This window comes from Hippocampus guttulatus, chromosome 18 (assembly GCF_054856545.1).
Source record: "Hippocampus guttulatus isolate MCC_2025c chromosome 18, RoL_Hgut_1.0, whole genome shotgun sequence".
Taxonomy (NCBI): Eukaryota; Metazoa; Chordata; class Actinopteri; order Syngnathiformes; family Syngnathidae; genus Hippocampus; species Hippocampus guttulatus.
Genome location: NC_141278.1, coordinates 10,381,364 through 10,396,081, shown reverse-complemented (window position 1 = coordinate 10,396,081; position 14,718 = coordinate 10,381,364). Strand labels below are relative to the sequence as shown.

The 14,718-nt window shown below is 43.5% G+C and overlaps 1 protein-coding gene across 1 annotated transcript; it reads left to right on the top strand.

Moving 5' to 3' along the window:
- Positions 1-247: 247 nt before the first annotated feature.
- LOC147191174 (solute carrier family 2, facilitated glucose transporter member 1-like) lies at positions 248-14,360 on the top strand. The gene is made up of 11 exons (XM_086136474.1): positions 248-670; positions 805-932; positions 5,489-5,590; positions 6,539-6,699; positions 6,787-7,027; positions 7,153-7,315; positions 8,218-8,405; positions 8,480-8,584; positions 9,259-9,357; positions 9,444-9,647; positions 10,846-14,360. Exons 2-11 carry the CDS (start codon positions 918-920, stop codon positions 11,152-11,154), a joined length of 1,587 nt encoding a protein of 528 aa, XP_085992600.1. The 5' UTR covers positions 248-670; positions 805-917; the 3' UTR covers positions 11,155-14,360.
- The last annotated feature ends 358 nt before the right edge of the window (positions 14,361-14,718 follow it).

The window sequence follows — 14,718 nt, the reverse complement described above, 5'->3', positions numbered from 1 at the left end:
ACAATTAAACATTACATCAATAAAAAGCTGAAAAAAACGTTTTCCAATCACCTGCTGAGCCAAATATTTTGTAATCATTTACTAACATCCATAAAAGTGCTGTTGCCGCTGGTAATGTCTTGTGTTGCATCATCTGCAGCATCAGCATCAATCAAGGTCGTGAGCGCAAGTCATCATGGGAATTAAGGCAAGGATGCTTTGGGGGGGCGCGTCATAACGTCCCAATTGCGCATGCGCCATGCCGTCACGCCAACTGACCGAGTAACATCAAATTGTGTCCCTAATAAAGCGGGGGCTGTGGTGGAGGTGGTGGTGTGGGGGTGTTGTGCATGCGTGCATGCCGCGGCCACCGTAGCGCATGGCGGCCCTCGATGACGAGGACGACCACCACGACGATGAGGATGGTGCGCGCGCACGTCAGCGGCGCACACTGGGGGCGGGGCCACGTCACGACATCTCCTTTTCCACGCAGCCCCCCAAAAAAAGGCGACTTGAGGGCGTGTGTGGACGTGCTGCGGCTCGCCAGGAGCAAACCAACCAAGCTTTGTGGTCGGTCGGGCTGATCCACGGTCAGATCCGAGGACCCTTAAGCACCATTTTACCAGCATCACTCACCTTTCCGCCTCTTTTTTTGTGTCAACACCGATTGGACTATTGCTGTTTTAGCTAGGTGCGTTTGTCTTGGTTTCTTCCCGCTGGTGGGCTTCTCTGAGGGGATTGTTCGGTTCGGTTGGCTTCGGTTCGGCTGCTGTTGTAGCACCGCGGACAGCGCCGAGCTGACGACGTGCGCTTGTTTCCTTGCAGCGGTCAGCGCATCCGGGCGGCTTGGAAAGCGGGAGACCACCTGAGGATCGGCAACGACTGCAGGCTTTGCTTCTTTTCGGGCCCCCTCGTAACAGGACCAAGTCAGCAAGACGATGGAAGGACAGCAGGTGAGTGTTTGAAACCTCACCCCACCCTGTTCTTAAACTCTCAACGCCAACATAATCATCTTGTCTAATATGATTAGTAAATTTGATTGGATTTCACCTACTGTTTCCAGTAAAAGGTAGCAAGATATAAATTACATCCAAGTGCAGATTTCGATATTGTGCATCTGTATTTTTTTTCTGACTATATCTAATGAGCCTTCGTTATGCCCATTATTGTTATGCAGTTTATTGATTTTTTTTTTGAATTGCTGAGAGCCAGAGAAATGTTGTTTAGACGTAACACACAACATGGAAGAAACATTTGATTATCCATGTCAAACTTGAGTTCATTTCTGCAGGGTATGACTTTCATCATGAGTCAAGTTTCCTTTTAAAACGATGTTGTGTGGCTATTAATAATTGATAAATATTTAGATGCTTAAATAGGATACTTGACTCTGATGTAAACAAAGTAGCCTGCACGTCCAAAACAATAATTATTAAATAAAAAAAGACGCTATCTGTTTTGCAGTGAAAATGATTGTCTTTGAAGCCTTTTGTGTTGCATAATTAAAATTTATATAATGTGCTGCTAAATCTCTCATGCCATTGATGTAATGTTTTATGCTATCTACCGTCATCATCATTAATTTGTTTTATTGTTTGTTGCTGTATGAACAGTATTAGATATATATTTTTGCTCCATATAGAGGACTTTGTATACAGCGGTGGTTGTTTTAAAGTGCTGTAGAAATACAGTTGAGATTGATTGTTCAATCAATCAAAGGTCATGCGTGCGCACACGCACACAAGATGCTGTGTCACTGTCAGCACTCAGGTGACAGAATTTTTTTGGCCCTTCGTTGAAGTCAACGCAACGCAATTTTCAGGATGTAGCCAAAGGATTGTCGAGATTGCGACACAAAAGCTTGAAGAAAGTCAGAAATCAATTTTGAACAATCCATTTGATTTGTACCCAGACAGGCCGAGAAATAACACGAGAGCAAAGAAGGACAACAAGGATGAATAATTAATGAATGTCGCAATCGCTTTACCACAAGATCACGCTGGGCATTGAAAAGAAACCTCGAGAAGCAAAATACAGATCACAAAAATTGAAAAGCAGCAGTGTGCTGTGGAACTGTGAGAATTAAGCAAAATCTATGCAAATGCACACTTGACAGTTTGAAGAGCAGCCTGTAAACGTTTGATACTTCCAAAATGTTGTTTATGTTTTTCTTTTGTTTTTTTTTAAACTCTCAACATGTTTCCTTTCCGTTCGGCTCTTTTGAACACTTCAGCTTGCATCTTGTAGAGCGAAGAGCATCTCTTGGTGTTGTAATTTTTCTTCGTGCCATGTGGCAAACATGTGACTTGCTGTGGTGATGAGCAAAGGGCTATTGACATGTTGGGGGGGGGCAACTCTTAATCATACAAACCTGGGTCCAAAAAGTAGCATTTTGCACGCCACCCATGTCGAGGCACCCTTACATAGCTTATCAAATTATATTTTAAAAAAATACATTAATTACAAACGGTAACGATGAAATATTATGAAATACTTGAGTGATTGTGGCTCGTTCTTTACTAAAACAAAAAAAAAATCTGTACTTTGATGTCGCAAAGCAGCGCTTGGGCAGTTTGGTGTCTTCCTGATGACATCACAAGTGGCCATCAAGGCTCGTTTGATCGCTTTCTGCTCAAACTGGAGCCAAACTGGAAAGATGGTGAGATTACCGGTCGCACCCTCGTGGCCCAAATATGAATGGGCAAAAGGAAGAAAAAAAAAACTAACAAATATCGGCTCACTCAAGGACGTCCTTCGGTGTCCTCCGCACTTCCTGGCCTGGCAGCAGCGACCGATTGTGTGCTGCTGACTGAGCGCTAGCAAAAAAAGAAAAAAAGACAACGATAAACTGGGCGCCATGATGTCAGTGTCAGAGTGACAACACATTGAGACAAATAAGCGACAGTTAATTCCCTTGAAAAAGTAACTTGGTTACTTTACTGCTGCCTCATTTATCATAGACAATTAGGGGAGATGTAGACCGAGCAGTCGTCGTCTTTCTTGCCCTCTTCCTTCCCTACGTTTGCTGTACGAAATGCAGGCGGTCGCCATGACGCCAACATTCGCGAGTTACCGCGGACGAACGTGGCGTCGATATTTAGATCAATGCAGTCTTACTTCTCAATTGACCGTCTTCACTTTTTCGACATTTCAACTCAAAACGCGTCCATAATTAGCTGTGAGCGGTACAACACATGGTTCTGAGAGTTGGGTGGGTGATCTTTTATACAAATACTTGAACGCGGCATTTCAACAGGGTGACGTGATTAATCTCTTATACTGTACAGTGGTACCTCTAGTTACGTAATTAATTGGTTCTGGAAGACATTTCTGAACTAGAAAAATTTGTAAGTAGAGACGCGTTTTCCATGTAAATGCCCTAATTCGTTCCAAGCCCCCCCCCCCCCCCCAAAATCGGACATAAATGTTTTCTAAAAATATATAAATATGGAACAAATACATGTTACAATTCGATTACTGCACAATAAATGAGAGTTGTGCATAATGTAAAAAATAAAGAATAAAAATGATGGTCATTTAACTTTAACTGTGTCCTCATTGTTTTTTTGCCCTCTTTAGTCCATGTTCTCTCTCAGAAGTGTTTTTTGCCGGGCGTTTTGTAAAAAACGGATCCAAGAACATTGGCTTTTGTCGGCTTTAAAAGATGCTTTGAAAATGTCCAAGGTGAACATAAGCATCGTGCGCGATCGCCCAACTGGTGAACACTTTTTCCAGATGATTCACTTTTACGTAAAACGTATCGGAAACCCTCATGACCCTGAGCGGCGAAAGACGAGCACGCTTTATAAACACATACCTATCTATTAACACACATTCGGTCGAGTTCCCTCTTAGCCAATGGGATGCCAGGAAGATGCTCGGTAATAGCCAATGGCGGAGGAACTATAAGTATGTTGCGTTCAGGAAACTCGGAGCTGTGACTAGCGGCCAATACTGTATTTTTACCTTTCGTATCTTGAAATTTCTTTCTTAACAAGAGGCAATATTTTCCTGTTTCGTAACTTGAAAAATTCGTCTGAAGAGACGTTCGTAAGTAGAGGTACCACTCTTCGTGTGTGTGTGTGTGTATATATACTTATATATCCTCCTGACGACCAGTAGTTCAAATTTGTCCTCTGTAGAGGACATTTGTGAACCTAAATATCTCCCACCCAGTGCCTCCAATTGCATTAACTCCTTTTGTTACTCTAAAGTCAAGATGGCGCCCGAGTAGGCAGCCGTCAGCAAGTGCTCTCATGAGCCTTGCTTTTTTTGTTGTTTTTTGGTTTGTTTTGTCACTTTGTGTTTGTTGTTACGTCGTGTGGACCTGATGTGGACTTTTTTCAGCATTTTTTGGCCACGACATTCATCAAGGAGGAAACTGTGCTTGGTGGTTGCGCCTTCTCGGCAGCATGGGTATACCAGCACTGTTTTTGACTGGGAGGAATGTCGGCGCCATTTGACTGTCGTTGCTGGACAGTCCCGGGGCGCTTGTGTCTTGCGCCTGTAATGGGCAGCATTTTTCACAGCCCCGCTTTGTTCAGCGGAGAGATCGGTGCTGTTGAACGGTCTGCGGCTGGATGGATGTAAGGCTTGAGGAGCCGACGATGAGAAGAAAGGGCCCTCCAAGCCGACGATGGGAGTCGCGGCTTGGAGTTTGAAGCGGATTTACATGGGACAGGAGATGTGAGCCAATCTCTTTTTCGTCAATGGACGCTACAGCTTCGTGTTTGCTTTCAAAACTTAGCTTGTAGCAGACGTGTGCACATTTTCAGCATGACGTCTCTGATCCACTGGTGAAAGGACACTTTGATCCTCTCCTCTTTCATCTATAACTGCTTCAGACAACAAAGTGTATGCAGAAAAGTGGTGAAGATTGCACGACTGTCTGTGTCCTATGTGTTGTGTTGTGTTGTGTTATTTTGACTTCAAAATGGCGCCGCGAGAGTGGCTGCCTTTCCAGCAGCTCCTGTATTTTGTTGTTATACTTCTTCCTTTCATAACTTTGCTGCTGTGAATCGGGAATTTCTCTATTGCGAGACTAATAAAGGTTTTCTTATCTTAAAGAGGACATTCAGTGCTTTCCAATGATACCAAATTTGTAGGGGTTAGAAAAAGTAAGAAAATGGCTTCCCTCAGTGCAAGCACTTTTTATGGGAAGAGGAAAAGTAATACTTTTTATCAGACACATTTTGTTTTGAAATGCTTTTGGCATTTTAATTATAAGACTCTTATGAACACGTTAAAGTGTTGTTTGAGTTGTTTAAAGTGTATTTGAGCCTGTTTAAAAAATGTAGTGGGATTTCAAAAATTTCTTTTGGAGTAATCCAATTACTTCACATAGATTGGGGAATTTCAAAATAAATGTGATTGGACAACATTTTAATATATATATATATATATATATATATATTATATATAAATTTTACTTAGTATGGCCGCCATGTTGTCTTGGGATTTGTGAGCGATGTGGTGCTGAATGCTTTCTGGTCTTTGTTTGCGGCGGCAGGGCAAGCAGGTGACGGGCTACCTCCTGTTCTCCCTTACGACAGCCGTCATCGGCTCGCTGCAGTTCGGCTTCAACACGGGCGTCATCAATGCGCCTGAGCAGGTTGGTGTCCGCACCATTTCTTCCCTGTCATCAATTACTTTTGGTAAAAGGGCAAAGTTGAAATCGGGGCTGTCCAAACCTTTTCATTTGAGGCTGCTTTTGAAATGCTCTGAATTGAGTTGATCACTCCTGTCACCTGATAACATGATAAGCTGTCTACTGTAGTAACCGCTGTCCCTGAAAGGGTTAAACACACAAAACTCAATCCAGTCAGCAATTGTTGATATTTTCAAATTATTTTGGAAAAACTGTCGTTATCGGTGATGAGGCAACGAGTTTGGGATTTTTGGATGAGCTGGGCCTTGTAACCTACCAGACTCGATCCAGCCCTGCCGGAGTAAACAGGTCGAGGGGTTGGACCCGCTTATGAAGTCACAAGTCCATAATTGTTGCCTTGATGCAGTTTTCTTTCCAAAGATGAGTGATCAAAGACGAACGTACAATGCTCCAAAATAACGCTGTACTTTCCAAACAAAGAAAGGGGCGAGCTCATGATTCAAAAACTCTTTTCCGCTGGCTGCTTGGACACCTTGCAAACTGAGGAGCTCCTCCTGCTTGAATAGGTGTCGATGACTTCCATGTGTGTACCCGGACACAAAAGTGGCTCCTCCTCCTCGCAGATCGCCGAGCACATCAGAAAGCTGACGGAGGAAAAAAAAAAAGAGTCTGACTTTGAAGAATCTAAATTAATAACAAAAGTATTCTGTCTTGATTCACATGGATTTGTTCACCAGATAATTTCTTAGCAATGTAGATGACTTGAAGTACGACAATTATGGTAAAGAATGAAAGGCATTGTTTTGTTTTTTTAAACCAGCGGATGAAGGGCTATAAATGGCCCCGGGACCTTGGTTGGACACCACTGGTTCAAAGGTTTGGCTCCAAGTGCATAAAAGCGGTAACGCAGTTGTCGCTGAGTGCCCTTGTTTTTTTTTTTGTGTTTTTGAGAAACTGCGTGCGTTCTTCAACGACACCTGGATGGAGCGCTACGGTGAGCCCATCGACGCCGGCGTCTGCACGATAGTGTGGAGCATCACCGTCGCCATCTTCAGCATGGGCGGCATGGCGGGATCCTTCAGCGTAGGCATCATGGCCGACCGCTTTGGCAGGTGGGTGCTCCCGTCGGCGCGGCACGTCCGCTCTGCGCTCGGCGCGCAAATGTCAAATCAAGCATCGGCGCCTCCGGCGTTCCGCAGGAAGCGCTCCATGTTCCTGGTCAACATCCTGGCGGTGATCGGCGGGCTGTTGATGGGCTTTTCCACCTTATGCTCATCGTACGAGATGGTGATCGCCGGCCGGCTGGTCATCGGCCTCTTCTGCGGACTCTTCACGGGCTTGACGCCGATGTACGTGGGTGAGGTGTCCCCCACTCCGCTCAGGGGCGCTTTTGGCACTTTGCACCAGCTCGGCGTGGTCGTCGGCATCCTCATCGCTCAGGTCAGCTGCCCTGACAACCGCCGATCGCGCATGCATACACCAACGTAGAACTCGTTTCGCGACGGTAGAGCCCCAGATTTTTTTTCTTTCTGTCTTTTTATTTATTTATTTATTTTTGCGGGCAGGTCTTGGGCCTGGAGAGGCTGCTGGGCTCGTCGCGCCTTTGGCCGCTGCTGCTGGCGCTGACGGTGGCGCCGGCCGTGCTGCAGTGTGTCCTGCTGCCCTTCTGCCCCGAGAGCCCCCGATTCCTACTCATCAACCTCAAACAGGAGGAGGAGGCACGTAAAGGTCAGCCTCGCTCTCGCCATCGCTTGCGTTTCCAACCGCACCTTTAGTCATTCGCTGAAACTAAATTGCACGTTTTGTTGAGTAAACATTTTTTTCACGTATTTTTTTTCTTCAAAGGGGTAATTTTATTCTTTTTTTTACAAATTTGAAAAAGAAAGTATGATGCTTGACAGGAAAAAGGTCCAAAAAAAAACCTAGCGCTTCAAAAATTTGTTATTTTCAGTTGGTCAAGGTGATTTTACCGTATTGGCCCGAATATAAGACGGCCCTGATTATAAGACGACCCCCTCTTTTTCAAGACTCAAGTTTGAAAAAAGACTTTTTGAACACCAAATCAATTTTTATACAGAAAATAATTACAGTACATCTGAAACAAATGATTCTAACAATGTATTTGAGAGAAAACACATGTTATTTTGCCTCATTTAAATCTAAAGTGCAATCACATTCGTAAATGAATGGCTTCTGGTTTTTGAAATGTAAATGACATCATAACTTCTCCTCAGCTGCCGATTAACCTGGCCGATCTTCGACCCACTTTTCTCCAGATTGTCGCTACGTTTCTCCATTTTCTGTTATCTCTTCTATTATTTTCTTCTCTTTTCCTTCTTACCGCTATTTTTAATTTTTCTTCTTCGTCCTACCGCTATTTTTATTTTTATTCTTCGTGACGGGTTCACTTTGGCCCGGGAGTCAAGTTCAGCATTCGCTTCAATGATATCTGGCGCCATCTAGCGTCATAATGTCTAGACCCCGAATATAAGACGACCCCCACTTTTTCAGTCTTATTTCAATGCAAAAAAACACCGTCTTATATTCGGGCCAATACGGATTTTTTTTTCCTTTCACAATGTCGGTCCGCGTTTCCATTGACCCGCGTCTGTGCACCTTGATGTGCGCAGCGCTGGTGCGTCTGCGCGGCAGCGAGGACGTGGGCAGCGACCTGCAGGAGATGAAGGAGGAGAGCAACAAGATGGCGCTGGAGAAGAAGGTGACCATCCTGGAGCTCCTCCGCTGCCCGAGCTACCGCCAGCCGCTGCTCATCGCCGTCATGCTGCAGCTTTCGCAGCAGCTGTCCGGCATCAACGCCGTGAGTGGCCACGCCGCGCCTCACCGCCCTAACATTTCCCTTTCCGTCCAAAAAGCACAGCTTTGTGTCCACAGGTCTTCTACTACTCGACGGGCATCTTCAGCTCGGCTGGGGTCAGCCAGCCCATCTACGCCACCATTGGTGCAGGCATCGTCAACACTGTGTTCACCGTTGTCTCGGTGGGTGCCAGCTCCGGGATTTTCTCTCCTTGACGTGTAGTCACTTCTATTCTTTACCATTGCTCACACTTGGGTAAGTTGTGTTACGTTCCGACTGTAACCTGATTACATGATAAGCTGTTCACTGGAGTGACCTCTGTCCCCGAAAGGATTAACATTCAAATCACCTTGATTTTGTTTGCTGGGGCCAAAAAGTCTTTCAAAAGTTTTTCACAAGTTCATGTATTTTTTTTTTCAAAGGGGTAATTAAAAAATTTTTTTTTTTTTGCAAATTTGAAAAGGAAAGTATAATGCTTGACAGGAAAAAGGTTAAAAAAAAACTAGAGCTACAAAAATTTGTTATTTTCAGTTGGTCAAAGTGATTTTACCGTATTGGCCCGAATATAAGACGGCCCTGATTATAAGACGACCCCATCTTTTTCAAGACTCAAGTTTGAAAAAAAACTTTTTGAACACCAAATTATTTTTTATACAGAAAATAATTACAGTATATCTGAAACAAATGATTATAACAATATAATTGAGAGAAAAAGCATGTTATTTTGCCTACATTCGTGATTCTGGACCAAGTCTGAAAAGGCGTTTAAAAATGTCTTTGGGAGTGAATGAGTTAATATCCACTCATGAGTGACCTGTCGGGGAAACGCACTTGTTGACTCGGCATTGGTGTGCAGCTGTTCCTGGTGGAGAAGGCGGGCCGCAGGACGCTGCACCTGCTGGGCTTGGGCGGAATGGCGCTGGCGGCGCTGCTCATGACCGTCTCGCTGCTGCAGGTGAGTGGCCCCGCCCGCATCGCTGCTTCCCTGACGAATGTCGCTCGTCTGACCGGGTGTCTCACTCCCTCCGCCGCCGCCGACAGAAGGACGTGGCCGGCATGAGCTACGTGGCCATCCTGGCCGTCATGGTGTTCGTGGCCATGTTCGAGTTGGGCCCGGGCCCAATCCCCTGGTTCATCGTGGCCGAGCTCTTCTCGCAGGGCCCGCGGCCCGCCGCCATGGCCGTCGCCGGCTGCTGCAACTGGACCTCCAACTTCCTTGTTGGAATCAGCTTCCCCAAACTTGAGGTAAGGCCAAAAAAACAAAACCCAGAGTACTGCATATTCCAAGCTCAAAGGATAATCTCACGACACTACTTTTTTTTTTTTTTTTAACGCATCCGTTTTTGACAGAAAAATTAGGTACCGTATTTTCCGCACTAAAAGGCGCACTGGATTATGAGGCGCACCTTCAATTAATGGCCTATATTTTAATTTTTTTCATATATTGCACGCACTGGACTATAAGGCGCAATCTACAATGCATCCACTAGATGGAGCTACAGGTACATCTTTGTCCGTCTCCGTGCCTTCTCTTCTTCCGTTGGACTCGAGAGGCGTTCATGACCGCCTCCAAAAAACGGAAATTAACGATGACTTCAATGAAACTACGAAAATTGAAAATCCAGTAATGCATCAAAACACAAAATCACAAAATAAATTCTATAGCCCCGTAGCTGCAACAGAACAATCAGATGTCAGTAAATCTTAGTTTTACTGTTTGGTGCCTACTACCATCTTTGTTACTGATTATTGCTTCATTGTTGTATACATTCTTAGTTGCTCCATGTACAGCACTTATTATGCAGCAATGGCTGTTTGAAAGTGCCTTCTAAATACAGTTCAGTTGAGTTAAATTGGAGGAGACTGGACTGTCTCAGAAGTGTTTATTTATTCCTTTATGTACTGTATTCACAAACTAGGAAGTCACAAAATAAATTCTGTAGTGGGTCTATAGAATTTATTTTGTGATTTCCTCGCTTGATTTACTGTTTTGTTGTATTATTTTCAATTTTCGTAGTTTCATTGAAGTAATAGTTAATTTACGTTTTTCCGAGGCGGTCATGAACGCCTCTCGAGTCGAACGGAAGAAAAGGCAGAGACGGACAAAGAGGTTCCTGTATTTGTTGAGACTGTGAAAACCATTAATAAAGTGTACGTTTCAAAAAAAAACAACACCACAGCTCTCCTTTTTTCGGAGCTGCAACAAAAACGTATTTAATAAAGCAGTGACACAGTTCGCTGAACCAACAGCAGGTCATAACATTGGAAGCATGTCTCCAGCAAGGTGCCATCTTGGGGTATTACGTAATGACTATACACAAGGCGCACCGCATTTTAAGGCGCGCGGTGAGCTTTTACGAAAATGGAAGGCTTTTTGGTGCGCCCTATAGTGTGGAAAATATGGTACAATTGGTTTTGTGTGTGTGTGTGTTTGTTCCTACAGGAATGGTGCGGGCCGTGGGTGTTCCTGATCTTCATGGCCTTCCTGGTGATCTTCTTCATCTTCACCTTCCTTAAAGTCCCGGAGACCAAAGGCAAAACGTTTGACGAGATCTCCCGCAGTTTCACTGGCGGGGGCGCCGCCTCATCCCCCGTAGAGGCCCGCCCGCACCATCCCGAGGGCGGCAACGGCACCGCCAAGGAGGAGAAGCGAGACGAGAAGGAGAAGCTCCCCTTAGTGGAGGCGGGCGCCGGCAACAACAGCGAGACGGAGCCCCTCCAGGAAAAATCGGTGGTATTGGAGAGCGTCTAGACGCAAAGGAAACGAGACCGTCAAAGGCCGCTTCCGCAACATCCTCAATATCGATTTTTTTTGTCTTTTGGCTTTTCCGTGCAATCGACATTGCGCTAAGTCAAGTTGTGCTCGTTCAAGCCGCGCCTCGTGGCCAGCGGGCGTGGTCGGCCGTCACGTTTGGATCATTTCGTGTGCGTGCGTCACTTTATAAGCTTTGATGTCGACACAAGCTAAAACTGCACAGGAAAATGTGTTCATTTCTGATCATTTATTCATCCATTTCATTCAGTCATGCTTGGTTGGAAGTTACTCAAAAAGCATTTCGTCAATAACTTGTTAATTGATTTACTGGAAACAATTAAAAAAAACAATTAAAATAAATACTTATTTAATTTGTATTTTAAATAGTTTAAGAAATTATTCAGTTTTAAATTTTATTTCAGATGAGTAGAATTGTTAAAATAGATTTAATTGCTTAAAATAAAAACAATTTAATGACAAAATAAAAAGCAATTTAATAACAGTTTTACAAGAAATCTACTACACGCTTAACGACTTCATTCAGGGTCATTTTAGCTTTTCTTCCACTCAGTTATGAAACTGCTGAACTCCGAAATGTAAGCTTGGGTGCGTTCCTGCTGCTGCTACCATGGCAACCACCCACTTGACAGTATTGCATCATCTTTGACAAAGGCTTTGAGAAGTGTAGTTTCTTCACTTGACTCCACGGCGACATTTCATGTTTTTTTTTTTTAAACTTTTAATGAGTGTTGTCAGGCCTTATTGTGTCGTTATTATTGTTAGCTTGAAGTCAGCAATACCAAAGCTATTTTTTGGTCCTTTGTGCCACCTTGATGAAGTATTACAGCACCCAACCGTTCCATTCCCCCATTAAATCTATTTTGCTACACCACGAGATGAGAAGTATATAAGGTGAGAGTATTTTTTTCAAGAGAGCCATTTCTGTTTTTTCAGACGGTTGATGAAGGGAAGAGAACGGAGGCAACGTGCAATAATAGACACCGCGTCGACTGTCCACTTGACTCATTCACTCCCAAAGATGTATTTCAAGGACTTTTCAGATTCAATCCCAGATAGAGGTTAGGTTAAAAAAAAGGGATTAAAAATGGCTGCTACATATATAACCAAAAGTAGAATTTTAACATTTTCCAAACCGATGAATGAAAGCAACAGTTAAGATTGACCGTGAACGGATAGTTCAATGGGTTAAGCACTTTAGAAGAATCCCCAAAAACGGTGGCAAAGAAACTGTGATCTACTGACCTAACATTTTAAGACCCTGCAAAGGGAATTCCCACATTTTATTTGGGCTGACGGGGCCTCTTTAGATCACCTCGTTGCCTGTAGAACCCGGTAGAGTATAGTTGCACGTTTTAAATATATGCACAGGTAGAAGAAACATGCTAAATGATGCTAGCATCTATTTTTCCAGGTTGTCGCAGCAGTATTTGATCGAGAGTGGAAAGGGGCGTGGCCTCAGTGCATTGAGCAGACATGGTCAGTGTTCACAGCGTTTTTAAAGTTGAAAGAACGCCGTCATTTTTTTTTACACCATTTGCAAGCCTCATTTTTAATTCATGGCTTTTTTTTGGGTGGGGTGAAATTTGGCAGAGATTTTTCTTTCCACTGAAATTTGGCAGAGATTTTTCTTTCCACTTTACAGGGACTTTCAAGTCATGGAGGTTAAGTGCTAATATGTATAAACATTGCATCCACTACTGTAAGTTGACTTTCATCCTTTTGTTTATTTTTCAGAATGACACCAAAACACTTGGCAAGATGTTTGCAATTTTATTATTTTCCAGATTTCCAAATGTTTTATGGAAAGGGGTTCTCAAATTCTTAAAAATTGAACAAAACTACCAATGTGACATGCACACGTTGTCCAAAATGCAATTGTCATCTCGGATTTCACGCAGGATGAGGGAATTGCTTGAAAAGGGCCTCCAAAGAGCTGATGATTTTAATCCACTATTGTGCTCAGTGCAATCCTTTGAATTGTTCTAATGACTGTTCCAAATGAGTAATTTGTCTAACTAGCCTCAAATTCATTTGTGGCCATCACACATGTGCACAAAATAGCAATTTGTGACCACGAATTGGCGAAAAATGCAAGCACAAATAGACACACATGCTACTGTTGCACATTATGCCCATTTGGTGGTCGCCACTCTCATATCGTACACGTTCGAACAACCTTGCAGAAATTCATCCCAGACTGAAGATTGAAAATCGTGACCAAATTGTACTTATTTGTTGGGTAAATCAAAATGTCCTCTTCTCCCAGCAGATTATTGATACGATTATGTGCTGTGTCCTCATGTTTTGGTTGTTCTCAAACTTTTCAGACCAAGTACCACTCACACACACAAAAAAAAAAACTTGGCGCAAAATGCAGTGACATAGTGGACCCAAGTCTGAACATCAACACTGAATTCAGATGTATGTTAAAAGCATAAAGTTCAAAAGTGCACCTAAATTAAAGTACTTGAAGATCAAACGCAAACTTAACATACAAAAAGGGTGAATACAACCGAACCGTTCTTGGATGCTAATGTTGTCCTTATCACTGGAGGCAGGAGTGCCACACGTCTATTTTTTTTAAAGGCACGTTTTTGTATTTCATGGTCACAAATGAGCATTTGTACACTCGCATATGGCCAAAATTAGGGTTTTCTTTTTTTTTTTCCTTCCCCCATGTCAGGTGAATTGAAGTCAGTCGAGTAAATTTTCCCGCGTGTACGTGTTGGCTTCTGCTTTGTGACTTTGTGAATCGCCGTGACAATGTCGTGTGGTAGCAAGTGTGTTTTAGTGCCCATGTGATGACGCAAATGAAATTTGGGGTGATTTCTTTACTGACGCAACACTTGACTCCCGCCAAGGATTCACAAGAGATGTTTATTCAAAAAGAACGTGTAATTGCCGGACATTTTGCTTGTTGAGAAGATTTTTTTTGTTGTGACGTGACATGACCGCGACACGTGGTGACGTATACTCAACGCGCTGTGTTCACACGCACGCTCGCTCGCTCGCTAGCTGGCAGCGGTTTTGTGAGCTTGGCGAGCCACTGCAGTCCTCCTTTTCACATAATAACGGTATATTGTCGCCTGTTGTATCGAGAGTGTTTGTGTTTAGTGTGCTTTACTTGTTTGTACTCTCCATTTAGAATTGGTGGAATAAATCCCGTTAACAAAAGCAAGAGACATCCCGGAGTCAGGGAGTGGAGTTTTTTTGTTTTGCCCTGTTACTAAACATAGGCAGATTTTCCAAGACTGATTTTATACAAAGACTTAGTACCTTTATCCACACTTATATTTTTAGAAATAGATGTGGAAACAAGGATAAAGCGGTTCAGCTCATGGGTGGATGAAACTATTTCAAAAATGTTTTGTCAATAATCTTCAACTCTTTTGAAAGCATACATTAACTCAAGATTTTTAAATTCGTATGTCTTTTTTCTTAGACGAATTTAAATATCACTTAACTAGAAGAGAACTAGAAATGGGCATTGACATTGTCAGCTGATCGATCGGCGCTCACTCGGCTCCGCACGGGCGCCCT